The 13,780-nt window shown below is 51.8% G+C and overlaps 1 protein-coding gene across 1 annotated transcript in view; it reads right to left on the bottom strand.

Moving 5' to 3' along the window:
* Nucleotides 1-408: 408 nt before the first annotated feature.
* Adgre1 (adhesion G protein-coupled receptor E1) overlaps nucleotides 409-13,780 on the bottom strand; it is a 58,110-nt gene continuing 44,738 nt past the window's right edge. Inside the window, exons 13-21 of the mRNA XM_047532165.1 lie at nucleotides 12,789-12,988; nucleotides 11,484-11,654; nucleotides 9,483-9,677; nucleotides 8,570-8,805; nucleotides 7,340-7,406; nucleotides 5,689-5,780; nucleotides 3,354-3,522; nucleotides 2,074-2,178; nucleotides 409-885 (exon numbers count right to left, since the gene is read on the bottom strand). Coding sequence (XP_047388121.1) covers nucleotides 880-885; nucleotides 2,074-2,178; nucleotides 3,354-3,522; nucleotides 5,689-5,780; nucleotides 7,340-7,406; nucleotides 8,570-8,805; nucleotides 9,483-9,677; nucleotides 11,484-11,654; nucleotides 12,789-12,988 — 1,241 coding nt within the window. The 3' untranslated portion in view covers nucleotides 409-879. The remainder of the gene's footprint in view (nucleotides 886-2,073; nucleotides 2,179-3,353; nucleotides 3,523-5,688; nucleotides 5,781-7,339; nucleotides 7,407-8,569; nucleotides 8,806-9,482; nucleotides 9,678-11,483; nucleotides 11,655-12,788; nucleotides 12,989-13,780) is intronic.

The raw sequence follows: 13,780 nt of genomic DNA, 5'->3' as shown, positions 1-13,780 counted from the left end.
GCTCCGGCGTGGAGTCCGACGTGGGCCTCGATTTGCCAGCAAGCTCTCCAGTGTTGTGATGTTGCTGGTCTGTGGACCACACTTTCAGTAGGAGGGTTTTCCAGTGCCCATTGAGGGAAGGATGTCTGCAATCTAAATTCTCACCCCCTTCTTCTCTCCCCTGAGCACCCAAGATTTGAAGAACAGGTGCTGGTAACTTTCTGAGCAGAGAATCCTACCCAAGTCCTAAGAAAGTTTCTGTAAAAAACAAGGGAACTGTCGGTTACCTGGACACCCTGGAAACCAGGGCACTTTACAAAGGGTATTGTCACCCAGTGCTTCTCTCCAGGAAGCCCTGGAACTCTGTTCCACCAATTTAATCCTGTTAAGTGTCTGTGTGAAAGAAGCCTCTGCCTAAGCACGGTGGGGTTCCAGAGAACTTTCATTAGATTTTATTGATCATTTCTTTAAAAGCAGGAAGAACATTTGTCTTATGGTAACTCACTCAGATAACCAGTCATTTCTTAAAAGCTGCTCTGTGCCAGGCACGTGACAGGTGCAGAGGGGCAGGCTGGGAGCCCCGCACCAACCAGCATAGGGAAAAACAACGCAGCCACATGTTCTCGGTCATGCCTTGCACGGCGATCCGTTATCTCCAACAACTCTGGGGATACAGAGAGTTGCCAGTTGCAGAGGATGAGACAGTGATTTGGAGCAGAAACTCTTGATTCTCACCAGAGCATGAGACCCCAGCCCCCCACCCCACCCAGAGAGTTCAGAGCCGGTGGGATCCTGCATGTCTACAGGAGGCAGTGAAGGGCATGCAGCCCCGGCTCCTGCAGGCACTTGGAATTCTCGAAGCCTGTTCCGTGACGGTGTATTCGAAAGCAGGAAAGGACGTCAACCCTGGTAGAGAGAAAAGAAAACTTCCTCAGAGTCTGAAGGGTGATTAATAAGAAAATGAGTACAAAGGTCATATCTACAGCCATGGGTCTTACCAAAATGCCCCCGAAGATAAATATAGTGGCAGAGACTACCAGGATAAACATTGGAATGCTGAGAAATGATTGTCCTCAGTGTAGCAGGCACCGCTAGCTAACCCAAAAGCCATTCCCAGCCTCTCCGCCATAGCTTGCTCCCATTCTAGGAGCTATAAAACCAAATACTTGTTTTTTGGTTTTTTTTTTTTTTTTTTTCAGATTCCTTTGCAAGTAGGAGTGGTCCTAACCAATTAGGTAAAGAAAACTCTTCTAAGAGTATTTTGGGAGAGCTTTTACTCCCTGCTAAAGAGAGAAGCATGAAAGGAGAGTTGCTTCTGCCCCATTCCTCTTCTTGCCTGAACATAGTTGTGATGTCCGGAGCTGTGAAGCCATTTTGCAACAAGGAAAATAGTATGATAAAAAGTCAGCATGACTATAGTTAAGCTGAAAACTATGGCGAGCCTACATCTCCCTTGTGCCCTGCATGGTACTGGATACAGAACCTCACACATACAGAGCATTTACTCTGTCCCTGAACTACCTCCCCAGTGCAGAGAGCCTAGATCTTTTACAGCATCACTAAAAAATAGAAGCAATACAGCAACACTCTGTTCTTCAAGAAAAATAATTCGTGTATAATTAAGCCACTGGATCTTGGTGACATCCTGCCAAAACTAACTGGCATCCTCCTGTGGTGTGGTGAGAGGTAACTCCAGTTCTCTTTGTGGTGTCATTCTTACAACTGCTTTCTGGACATTTCTAACCCTTTATGCCTTTAGATCATTGCAGGTTTTATGTTCTTGGCTTTTTTTAGAGCAGTTATAACATGGACCTGGTCCCCTTGTTGATGAATGAATAGAATAAAACCCTTCACATATGCTCACCTTACGTCTGTGCGAGGTGCAGTTCCACCTCTCCCAGGTTGCTCAGACAGCGGCGGAGCCTGGCTCTGTACCCACACAGCCTGGCTCCCGCCCCGGCCTCCCGCCCCAGCCTCCCGCCCCAGCCTCCCGCCCCACGCTTCACTCAGCCCGCCAATGAGTGCGCAGGCTTAGCTCCGGGGGCTGCCTGGCCTCGACACTCCTCTACCAGAGCCCCGGAGCACAGCCCTCACCATCCTGGACACGGAGGGCATGGAGGACAGCAGGATCCCCGAGGTCTGGGACTGGGAGCCGGGCTTGGTCCTCCCGGTGAGCCATCTCCTGTATTCTTCCCGTACCTGAGGCAGAGACGCAGCACAGGAGGACGGGCGCTCTGGGGTGCAGCAAAGGATTCTGCTGCAGGCGGGCGGAGGTGGGTGGAGGTGGAGGTGGAGTGGGGGTGGAGGTGGAGTGGGGGTGGAGGTGGAGTGGGGGTGGAGGTGGAGTGGGGGTGGAGGTGGAGTGGGGGTGGAGGTGGGTGGAGGTGGAGGTGGAGTGGGGGTGGAGGTGGAGGTGGAGGTGGAGGTGGGTGGAGGTGGAGGTGGAGTGGGGGTGGAGGTGGAGTGGGGGTGGAGGTGGAGGTGGAGGTGGAGGTGGGTGGAGGTGGAGGTGGAGTGGGGGTGGAGGTGGAGTGGGGGTGGAGAGTGGAGGTGGAGGTGGAGGTGGGTGGAGGTGGAGGTGGAGTGGGGGTGGAGGTGGAGTGGGGGTGGAGGTGGAGTGGGGGTGGAGGTGGAGGTGGAGGTGGAGGTGGAGTGGGGGTGGAGGTGGGTGGAGTTGGAGGTGGAGTGGGGGTGGAGGTGGAGTGGGGGTGGAGGTGGGTGGAGGTGGAGGTGGAGTGGGGGTGGAGGTGGAGTGGGGTGGAGAGTAGAGGTGGGGGTGGAGGTGGAGTGGGGGTGGAGAGTGGAGGTGGAGGTGGAGGTGGGTGGAGGTGGAGGTGGAGTGGGGGTGGAGGTGGAGTGGGGGTGGAGGTAGAGGTGGAGTATGGAGGTGGGGGTGGAGGTGGAGTGGGGGTGGAGAGTGGAGGTGGGGGTGGAGAGTAGAGGTGGGGGTGGAGGTGAAGTGGGGGTGGAGGTGGAGTGGGGTGGAGAGTAGAGGTGGAGGTGGAGGTGGAGTGGGGGTGGAGGTGGGTGGAGGTGGAGGTGGAGTGGGGGTGGAGGTGGAGTGGGGGTGGAGGTGGAGTGGGGGTGGAGGTGGGTGGAGGTAGAGGTGGAGGTGGAGAGTGGAGTGGGGGTAGAGGTCAAGTGGGGGTGGAGGCAGGGGGTGGGTGGATGCACAGGGTGGAGGTGGGTGGAGGAGGAGAGTGGAGGTGGGGGTGGAGGTGGAGAGTGGAGTGGGGGTGGAGGTGGAGTAGGGGTGGAGGCAGGGGGTCTGGTGGATGCACAGGGTGGAAGTAGGCATCTGGTGGGTAGAGGTGATGGGGCGCAGGGGGCTTCCGTGGGTGGATGGGGTGGAGGTGGGAGCTGCAGCCACATACCTGGCGGCTAAGCAGACAGTGGATGAAGAAGATGAAGGCTCCCTGCAGGCTGTTGATGATGGTGAACAGGTACGCCATGATGCTTGCCACGGGTCCAAACTGGAAGATGCCCAACACCCAGGAGCAGCCCAGGATGAAGAACTGGGCAAAGGCTTTGAAGGTCAGCAACCTGGGGGGAGAGTTGCAGGCATGGGGGTCAGAGCTGGCACTGTCCTTGGGCCGCACGCCCAGGGGCTGTCTGAGGCTGCCACTTGGCGGGGACAAAGGTGGCCTGGAATCCTCACACTCAGATGTGGGGAAATCAAACCCTAGAGGCAGTTAAAAGGCAGCAGGCCTAAGACTCCCCTGGTACCCACTGCGCACGTACACAGTTAACAAAGTCGTATTGCAGAATCAAAGACCTAAAGGACCCACATTGTAAATGGCACCTGTTAAATGAACTGTGGATCCACAGTACAAGACACCATGAAGCATTTCTTTTCTTGAGGTAAAAGTCGTCTAGGATACAGTTCACCATTTTGGCTTGCAATTTAGTGGCGTTGGGTCCCTGGACAACTTCATGCATACGTCCCCACTGTATAGCTCCAGGCTGATTTTACCATCTCAAAAGGAAACTCTGTATCTAGTGAACAGTCATTTCCCAGTGCCCAGGGCTCCAGGAGGAAACAACCCCAATACTCGTTAACTGATGAGTGGATTGAAAACTGTGGCACATCCATCCGTGGAGTAGTATTCCCCCAGGAAAAGGGAGGAGCTCTGACCCACGCTAGCAGGTGTGTGGGCCCTGCCTGGGAGAAGCGGACTCAGGAGCCCAGCCACTGTGCGAGTTCACTAATGCAAAATGTCCAGAATCGCAAGCCGGTACAGACAGCCGATCAAAAGGCCATTTTTAAAAGTAAGACCGGTGTAACTGGGTGATTGGGGTAAAGATCCAGGCCCTGGATCAGATGCCTGCGTTCCTCTTCTGATTGATCCCAAGTCATTGAACCTCACTGGCCTGGGATTCCTGGCTTTGATAAAGTGATAAAGTAAAAGCTGCACCATGGGCTTGTTCTGGGGGTAGGAAGGTGCTTGGAACTGAGGTGGGCACAACATGCACATTTCGGTGGCTGCTGTCAGCACGTGTCCACTTGCCACAGCTGGGTGCCTGGGACAAAGCCAACTTCAGGGCAGGGGCCCCGCCCCTGCGGGGGGAGGACACGTGGTGGACCTGGACACGTGGTGGACCTTGACGTGGGACAGGCCTGGAGACACAGGGGCTCCCAAGGAAAGAAAGAAACGCTAGCCGGGAGGGAGCTGCCCGGGCACCAAGGCTGCGAAAACACCCTGGAAGCAGGTGGTCGCCGTGGGTGCCCAACCCGGAACGTACCCAGGGCCACTTTCAAGTGGTTGAAGTGGGGAATTTCATCTTGTGTGGAGTTGACTGTTTAAATTTTTGTTATCTGTATGTTCTACCTTTTCTATTGCCTTTTTGAAAACATTTGCCGTAGGTAAGGAGTTAGACATTGACAAGGAGAGAGGCACCAACTATCTAAGATTACTGACGATAAAATCTAGATAATGGGGGAAAAAAAGTAAGAAAATCTAGATGATATCGGGTTGTGGTCAGATCTGAAGATGGACCTAGCTGAGCAAAGAAGTCAAGGAACACAGATGAGTTCAGGACGGCGAAAACGTGAATAATAACGTGAGATGATAAATGGAACCCAAATTGCGAGATGGTGTGTTTCACCTAATGAGTCAGCAGAAAACACAGAAATGACCATAAGTCCCAGGGCTGGCAATGCTGCAGTAAACAGGCTCCCCGGTGTCTGGAAGAGAACTTCCTGGAAGCCGACCTGCAGCCTGTATTTAAAGCATTTCAATTCAACTTACTCTGATTCAGGTAGTTTCACACTTACTGCTGAAATTTAAAAACCAAAATGTGCAAAGATTTACACTTAAGGATATTCGACTAGTATTATTTATAATAGCAAAAAAATGCAGAAATAATTTGTGTCCATGAATAAGGAATAATTTAAATAAATTCTGCTTCTTCCTTACACCAAAATGCCAAGTGGAAAATATATGTATTGTAGAAGAATCTCCAGTTAAGTGGGAAAGTATTCATGACCTTGTTAACAAAATATATATATAAAAAATAAAATAATACAAATCTGTTTCTTATATGCACAAATGAGTATTCCCAGAGATGTAGTAATTGTTGCAATCTATGAAACACTCACTGTTCCTAAAACTGTGGTTAATACTTTATAAGTCACATAAAGTCAGAAGGGTTAATATCCCCATTCTACAGACGAGGACAGTGGACTTCAGAGAGGTTGTGGAACCGCACCTGGTGTCCTTCAGTGTGGAGACCTCAGCGTTGACACTGGAAAGTTTCTGCCTCAGGATGCACAGCGTCCAAGTTAGGAGGACGGAGTTGATCTACAGGGTCAAGCAGAGGGGTCAAGGGATGGGCAAGTAAATGGTCAGCAGCCAGCCTCCTTGGAACCAGAACTCTGACCACAGCCTCTAGCAGGCAATAGAGGAAGCGGGTGACCCTTGGAACAGCCAACCCCAGGCCACCAGAGCTTAATAACTGACAGCTTCCCTGCCTCCAATTCAGGAAAGGCAGAAAGTGCCCCTGTGCTGGCCTTCAGGAAACCTGTCCCCATCAGCCCACCCCCAGTCTCCCAGGCCAGCCACTGGTCAGGGGCACCTTCGTGACTTCCGGCCTTTGGCTGCAGCCCCTCCATGCCCCCGCCAGCCCCTCAGAAGGAATCCCTGCGAGGGTCGTCCTGTGGACTCGGTTTACTTCCACGGGGTACAACTCATAGAAAGGGTGAGCTAGAAAAAAATTCTGGAAAACAGAGGAAGCAAAGTGGTATTTTCTGCTGCCGGAGAGGGAAAATCGAAAAGAAGATAGGAGGAGAAGGAGGGAGGCAAGAAAGAGGAAGAGAAGGGCGGACGAAACTGGACTCCCATGAGTTAGTTCAAATTCGTACTACCATCTACGCCTGGGAAGCGGAGAGGAGAGGCTTATTTAAAGGTGTTTCCCACGTCAGCACTCCCCTGTGGGTTGAATTATCACTCCTCCCAAAAAAAAGACGTGTCGAAGCCCTCCCAGGACCTCAGAAGGCGGCCTTATTTGAAGGCAGGGCCATCACAGGAGGCCATTGGGGTGGGTCCCAATCTACATCACCTGTGTCCTTATCCACTGGGGAGATTTAGAGATGGAGATAAACACCAACAGAGAAAAGACAGTGTGGGAGACCCGGGGAGAAGACCACCAGAGAGGCCACCAGAAGAGGAGAGAGAGCTGCTGTCAGGGGGTGTGGCCCTCTGTTTCAAGTCTCCATGAGACAATAAAGTCATGTTGCTCGTGTTATAGCAACCCTAGAAAACTAGGACATGTCCCCCCAAATCTACTAGACATCAGAGCGAAACCTCCCTGGAGGAATATCCTCAAGCATTCCCAAGATTAAGATCCTTCAAAACTGAGTTCACAATCAAAAATCACACAGGACACAAGGAATCCAGCCACCACGAGGGACAACCAGAAGAAATGTCCTCTGGAAACACCGTGGAGGCTGGATGGAGGCAGAGACGGGGTTCAGCACCTCCGGCCTCCCCTTGCCTCTACCCACCACTTCTCAGCTCGGCTCACTCTCTGCCCCACCATGACACCTCCACTGCCCTTAAAGTCCTTCCTCTTCCCACGTCGTTCTGTGTCTGTGCCTCGGAAACCCTGAGAGAGCCATTCCTCCTGAAGCACAGAGAATGGATAAGATCGTGGTTGCTTCAAAGGCTTTTGCATTTCAGCCACAAAGGAAAGCCATAAGTCAAAGAAGTTACTCTCTAACTTGGAAATCTCAAGACTCAAGGAAGACAAGAAAGCCTCTGGAAGCAGCAAGGAACTTGGCTTTGCACCTTCTGGCACTTCCTGAATGCCCGGGTCTCCTGGCTCTTCCTCCAAAATATTCTTCACCAAATAACTCGCTTACCATTATGATCACACACACGGGCCCCAGAAAACTCCAGATGAAGGCTGCCTCCATGCTGAGCCAGCAGCTGTGGAGAGAAAGGGGAGGTGTGAGCACTTGCCTCAGAGTCTTGGCGGTACAGCTATTCCTGTCCCTACTAATGCGCGGATGGAGGACGTTGGGAGGGAGGTTCAGGGGAAGACTCTCACAGTGGGGCAGGTCGCATTGCGGTTTCCTCTGGACCCGGTGCATGCTTCGCAGACCTTCTCCCTGCACAAACGTTCCTGAAACGTTGGCCCAGTGCTGGCCGCTAAGCTCATCCTCGGTTCAGAACATCCACAGCCCCTTTTCCCTCCATGCACAGCTTCCCAGTCACACAACACGCCATTCAAATCTCAGCTCGAATGTCCCTTCCATGCAGTAGCCACTCCTGACCCCTCTTAGCTAAGAATCCCCACCTAGACCCTCCCTATCTGCACCTCTGCACTGCAGAACAGCAGCTGTTGTATCACAACTCGTCTTGTTCAGATGTTTGGGTCCTTGCAAACTTTCTGCCCCTGCTCGGTGGTGAACCGCATGAGACTTCAGAACTTGAACGTTCTGTTCTTCTTTTTAATAAACCAGCACCCAGCAGAAAGCCCAGCATGGACCAGGGCATTCCATAATCTTTTCTTAATGGGAAGGAACAGCAAGAAGGAAGAAGGAAGCTGGAGAAGGTGGAACCTAATTGAAGGGAGTAGGTCCTGGAGGACTATGTATTATCCCAGGGTGGTCCCTCCTCTTTCTGTCTCTCTCCCTCATGCCATGAGGTTAGCATCCTCTCTCCACCATGCCCTCCTGCCATGATGTCTCCACCTCACTGCAGGCCTGAAAACAAAGGCACCAGCTCGCCACAGACTGAAACCACAAGCCTAAAAGCCAAAATAAACCTTTTCTTCCTTAAGTTGATTTTCTCAGGTATTTTGTCACAGCAACAGAAAGCTGGCTACACACACACACACACACACACACACACACACATGTGCAAGAAGGAAAATAATCATGTTAGGCCAACTAACTGCCCTCTCCCTGGAAGAGGACACTCAGGTAGTAGTGACTCCTGGATTTGTAAAATGCACAACCCGTGCTACCACACACAACAGCTCTGACCTCAACGGTCCTCCTGCTGCAGTTATTGCTCTTCTTGCTCACATAATTATCATCTTGAACCACGGCGGTAGGATCTTCAGGAGGAGAGATCTCGTCACTTACCGATTATGCATCCCATAGCCCCGTGGGTACACACTGGCAGAGACGGCCACCACCAGCCCTGGGAGCCCATAGCCAAAGGCACAGAGGTGCAGCATGTTGACACTGCGGGAGCTGAAGTAATTCACCACCTTCAGGTTCCTGACCATCAGGAAGAGCATCACGGCCTCCACCAGCATCCAGGAGAAGCAGGCCAGGAAGAGGTAGTGCAGACACCCAGCGATGATGGCACAGCCCACCTGCAGAGGAAGCAGGCACGTCAGGCTCCTCCTTGGGGAGGCCGAGGAGGCAGGGAGGGGAGGCCCTGAGAGCCCTTCTGGGGCAAGAAGCTCAACACCCCACGGAGACAGACTGCACTCCTCCAAAGAAGCCCCAGCACCTACTGTGCGTGGGAGGGGGGCCTGGCCGGCATTGGAACCCTGGGGCTCTCTGTCCAGCAAGAGAGGTGGACACAAGGAATGAGCTGGGAAGGAAGCAGCCCAGCGTGACACAGGAGGACAAATCCTCAGCCGCCATGCTGTTCATCTGTGCGACACTGTTGTCGCCTTTCTCTTGGGGGACAAGGGGCTGTCCCATGCCATACGAGAACTTGTGTTCTACCTAGAATTACTTCCTCCCGGGATGACAGTCAGAAACATCCCTGGACATCGCCAGGTCTCCTGAGGAGCAAAACCCCCACAGGTGAAGACCACTGGCCAAGAAAGGAATGGGAGGGACCACCTCCCAACATGGTGGGGGAAGTGACCTTAAGCTGACTTCTAGCACAGGAAACCATCAGCTAGACCAGCAGCTGGGGAGCAGCTGCTGCAGGGGCACAGCACGTGCAAAGGCCCTGAGGGAGGGAGCTGGGAAGGGCTGAGCAGAGGCAGACAGGGAGCGGATGGGGTTGAAAGGGGGCACAGCCCAGGGGTTTGACCTGGTTGTCGGTCTTGTCTATACCAGTGAGGAAGAGAATCTTGGCCAGGAAGAGACACACGCAGAGGTGCAGGTGGAGGAAGGTGTTGCGGCTGCGAATGGTGTGGCACAGCAGGAAGGTGGCGATGGCCAAGGCAAGGCACACCAGGGAGATGCTCAGGCCCACGTGGCTAATGATGTACAAGGAGAACTCCATCTGTCAGAAAGGAGAGCCGCCACTGGCCTCAGCATGGAATCAGGCTGGAAAGAAGAACCATCCAGCTCTCTGGATCGGGAGAGAGGACTCAGGTCTTTCCCCACTCCGACACTCAGGACGACTAGATGCTGTCCACTTCAAACTCTGCCGTCCTCCAGCGTCCCTCAGCATCACCGCTCTCCTGGCCTGGGCTCACCCTGTGCATGACTGGGCTGGACAGCCACAAACTACATTTCCCAGAATCCCTCAGGGCTGAGGTCCTGGACCAAACTTAGGTCCCCCAGTGAGATGCACTCATAAAGTTCTGGAAGGCAGAAAGGAGGGAGAGGCCAGCTTTCTGAAGATAGGAGTGAGCTGTGGCTGGACACCACATTTCAACTTTCCAGTTTCCGAATGCACGGGAACAGAACAGACATGAGGACAGCAACTTCTGACCTCTGGAATAAGCTGTGGGGGAGGGGTGACCTTGAAGCTAAAGTCCAGGTATCGGCCTCCTGACTTCAACTCCTCCTGCGCTGTGATCCTGTGGGCATTCAATACCCTGTGTTAAACGCCTTTCTGCTTGAAATACCTAAAGGGGTTTCTGCTGCCTTCACTGACCCCCGACAGACCCACAGACACTCGGGGATGCCGCGACCACAGGGAGTGGAAATGACAAGCCACATCCTCCTCTGCTATCTGTTCATGACTTATTTTAACCTTAGTCATAAGTCCATGACTTTCTCTGGGTTGAAGATAGGCCAGGCACTCTCTCATGAGCTCTTGGGTATGAGATTGTCACACAGTGGCTAAGAAAACTGACCACAATTCTGCTGGTTTCTCATTGTATAAGTTTTCACAAAACACCCAAATCCTCTATGCCTCTGTTTACTCATGTGTAAAAAGGAGGATATCAATAGGAACTGCTTGTAGGGCTGTTTGGGGAGGGTTACAAGGAAGCTTATAAATGTGCCAGTGACATTTTATACACCAGGTAAGTGTTATTTATTACTTTTTTCTCATTCTCCGTCTTGAGAGGAGAAAGCTGGATTCAGCTTGGAGGTTGACTTGTCCAAGCAAACGCAGCTCTGAAGTGGCAGAGTTGGGACTTGACAGGAGGCCAGTCTCGCTCTGGACCAGTTCCTTCAGTCCCAAGCCACACGATCCTCCACACGGAGCTTCGGGCCTCGCTGGCAGGGAACTGACCCTCAGCTCTAGCAGGATTGGCAGGGACACCCCAACACAGTGGGCGGCTCTTTCCTCTACCTCATGTCCACATTCACCATGGCCCCCTCGTACCTCACCTCCTCCCGCACCCATCACCGGCTCCCACCGAAAGGCCTCTCAAATCCTGAAGCCCAGCCTCTGCTCCGTGTGTAGAGTGTAGTGAAAGGAGATGTCTGGAGCCAGACTTCCTCCCCCCACCCCCTTCGGATCCCAACTCTGTCAAACACTAGCCTCATGGGTAGGCAGGCTAGTGAGCCTCAACCTCCCAGCCTGTGAAATGGGTCTAAGAATGAATAACCAAAGACTAAAAGTCAACCCATAACAGAGGCCCACTAAACAAGACCTGTGGTTACCACAGAACCTGACCTGTGTGGGTCACTATTTCTGATTCCACAGTTGAGCATCACGTTTCCCAGCCAGATCACGAACTCCCAGATCACAGCGCATGGCACTCACCTTTCTGTCCCCACGGCTACCTCCCACAATACACCCAACACCCAACACCACAGGGGAACCCCCAAAAGACATTCAGTCAATGTTTCCCCATTGGATTTGAAACCAGATACTCAGGGAGCCAGAGAACAAATCATCAGCACTGACCGTGAGCTCCCCAGAAGCCATGATGATGGCCAAGTTCGCCAGCTGGTTACAGCTGCAGACCGTGTGCATCTCCGAAGCTTCCAGGACCTCACAGCCGGATGGTGTCCACCCCCCATTCCCCACATCTGTGCTCCAGGAAACGCAGATGGGCCTCTCCGACTTGTGCTTCGGCTGAAAAAGCAAAGGGCTGGTCACCTGAGAGATCCTCTCTACAGGCCTCAGTGCGACCGACTTCAAGAGTCATTTGGGGTCCCAGGTGCTGGGTGTGTTCCGTAGGGAGAGGGATACTGTGGATACCAGACATGACTCCAGAGCAGAGTTAGGGCTGCTGTAAACACTGCCCGCATGTGCTTTCTACCCATGCTCCTTACTACGCCAAAACCCTGCCTGCTGCAGAATGGAAGAAAGCCACCTAGAGAGAAGAGGTGGTTTCTCCAACAGTGGCATTGGGGCATTGATGTTTGTTGCCCTGCCGTATCCCACTAAAAATGAGGTAAGTCTGCAACAATTTACTACATGTCTCAAAATAACAGAAGAGTCCAACGTCTCCCAACACTTAGCAATGACAGATGGGAGAGATGTGGATGCTAATTGTGGGCACCCTGATTTGATTATTACACATCATACACACGTCAAATTATCACACTTGTGGAAGCTAGAGAGGGAACAGGACAAGGAAGGTCAAGGGGCAGAGGTTCACCTGAAAAGCAAAGGGAAATGAGAGGATGGGATGGGGAGGGGCCGCTGGGGGGACAGGTGTCAAGTGATCTGGTATATTGTGTGCATGTAAAATAAGTGACAATGAATCCCACCATTATGCACAACTATAATGCAACAATTAAAAATGTGAAGGAAAAATTTATCAAACTGTATCCCATAAATATAGGTAATATTATATGTCAATTAAAATTTTAAAACCTGATTCAAACATTACAGAATGTTTACTTGTATTGAAACATCGGGTGGTACCCCATTATTTTATACAATTATGTTTTTATGAATCAGTTAAAGATTAAGTTTTTAAAGGCCCTCAAGGGAAGATCAATGTGCCAACGGACACTACGGCATCTCGTCTGTATCAATGCCGATATCCTGGCTGATACTGTGATCTGGTTTTCAAGATGTCACCACAGAGGGAACCCAGCAAAGGGTGCATGGGAGTCCTCTGTACTATTTCTTACAACTAAATCTACAATTACTTCAAAATAAAAAGTTGGAGTCTAAAAACTGAGAGCCAAGTTCTCTGGGGAAACAGGAAGTTCTCAGTGGATAGACAGAGGTCTCAGGAAAGAACCTCTTCACAACCTGAAGGTTCTCCAGGATGTAGATAACTGGATCTGAGAGGTTGTCCTTCTTCTTCCCAGTCATAATGCCCCCAACAATGCGAGAATTCATCTTCAGCCTCTGCTTGGAGTGGATCCAGGGGCTCTGAGGGTCCTGGAAGAAGCGCTCATCTAAGACAGACTCCATGTTTGCGAAGGAGATAAAAGCCACCCCAGCAGACCCTGCAGGTTCCCCCAAAAGAGAAAGAAAAAAACAGGAATCATTTGCTAGTTAGTTGTTAAAGCTGGTCCAACACACGCGCACGCACACACTTTGATGTTCCATGTCCCTCACTGAAGTGTGAATGAACTTCCAGATCAGTGTCCCTCACCAGAATCACATTAACAACAGAAAGATCCTGAGGGACTGTTACCTGGAGAAATCTTGCCTACATTTATACCTAAACCTGAATTTGTGTTTTTAAGGGACAATGCTTTCCCTTCTTTGATGGGAAATAAGTTCTCCTCCCACCTTTATAGTCTCTTTGGTGGGCTCCTGTCTGAATATGGGTGGTCTCCAGAGATGCTATTCTAGGGTGGCTTCCTGTCCTGACCTGGATGCACCATCACCAAATCTTCATCTGCCACCTCCGAGCTGCATGAGGGACTCAGTTGTGCCCCCAGACGTCATAACCTGTTTCTTCTCTCCCATCTGCATCCCCTGCCCTCAATGAGTGACATCACCAGACCTGGAACTTGGGAGTCCTAATTTCTTCTCTGTCCTGTCCAAAACAGATTCCTCCTTTTCGTGTGTGGTGACCTCCTCCTCTGTGCTCCTCACAGTGAAGCCTTGACCCAGTCTGACATCTCCCTCCCAGACGACTGGCTTTCTCATGAACATCCTTGCCTGCCCAGCCTTTCCCTCTAAAAAGGTCCCTGTACTGCACAGAGGATTGCTTTGCATACTTCCAACTTCCAACTTCCAACTTTGCGTACTTTCCAACTTCCACCTGGAAGACACAGTCTGTCATCCTC

This window comes from Sciurus carolinensis, chromosome 17, assembly GCF_902686445.1.
Source record: "Sciurus carolinensis chromosome 17, mSciCar1.2, whole genome shotgun sequence".
NCBI lineage: Eukaryota > Metazoa > Chordata > Mammalia > Rodentia > Sciuridae > Sciurus > Sciurus carolinensis.
The sequence above is the reverse complement of the archived record's forward strand: the minus strand, read 5'-3'. Positions and strand labels throughout refer to the sequence as shown.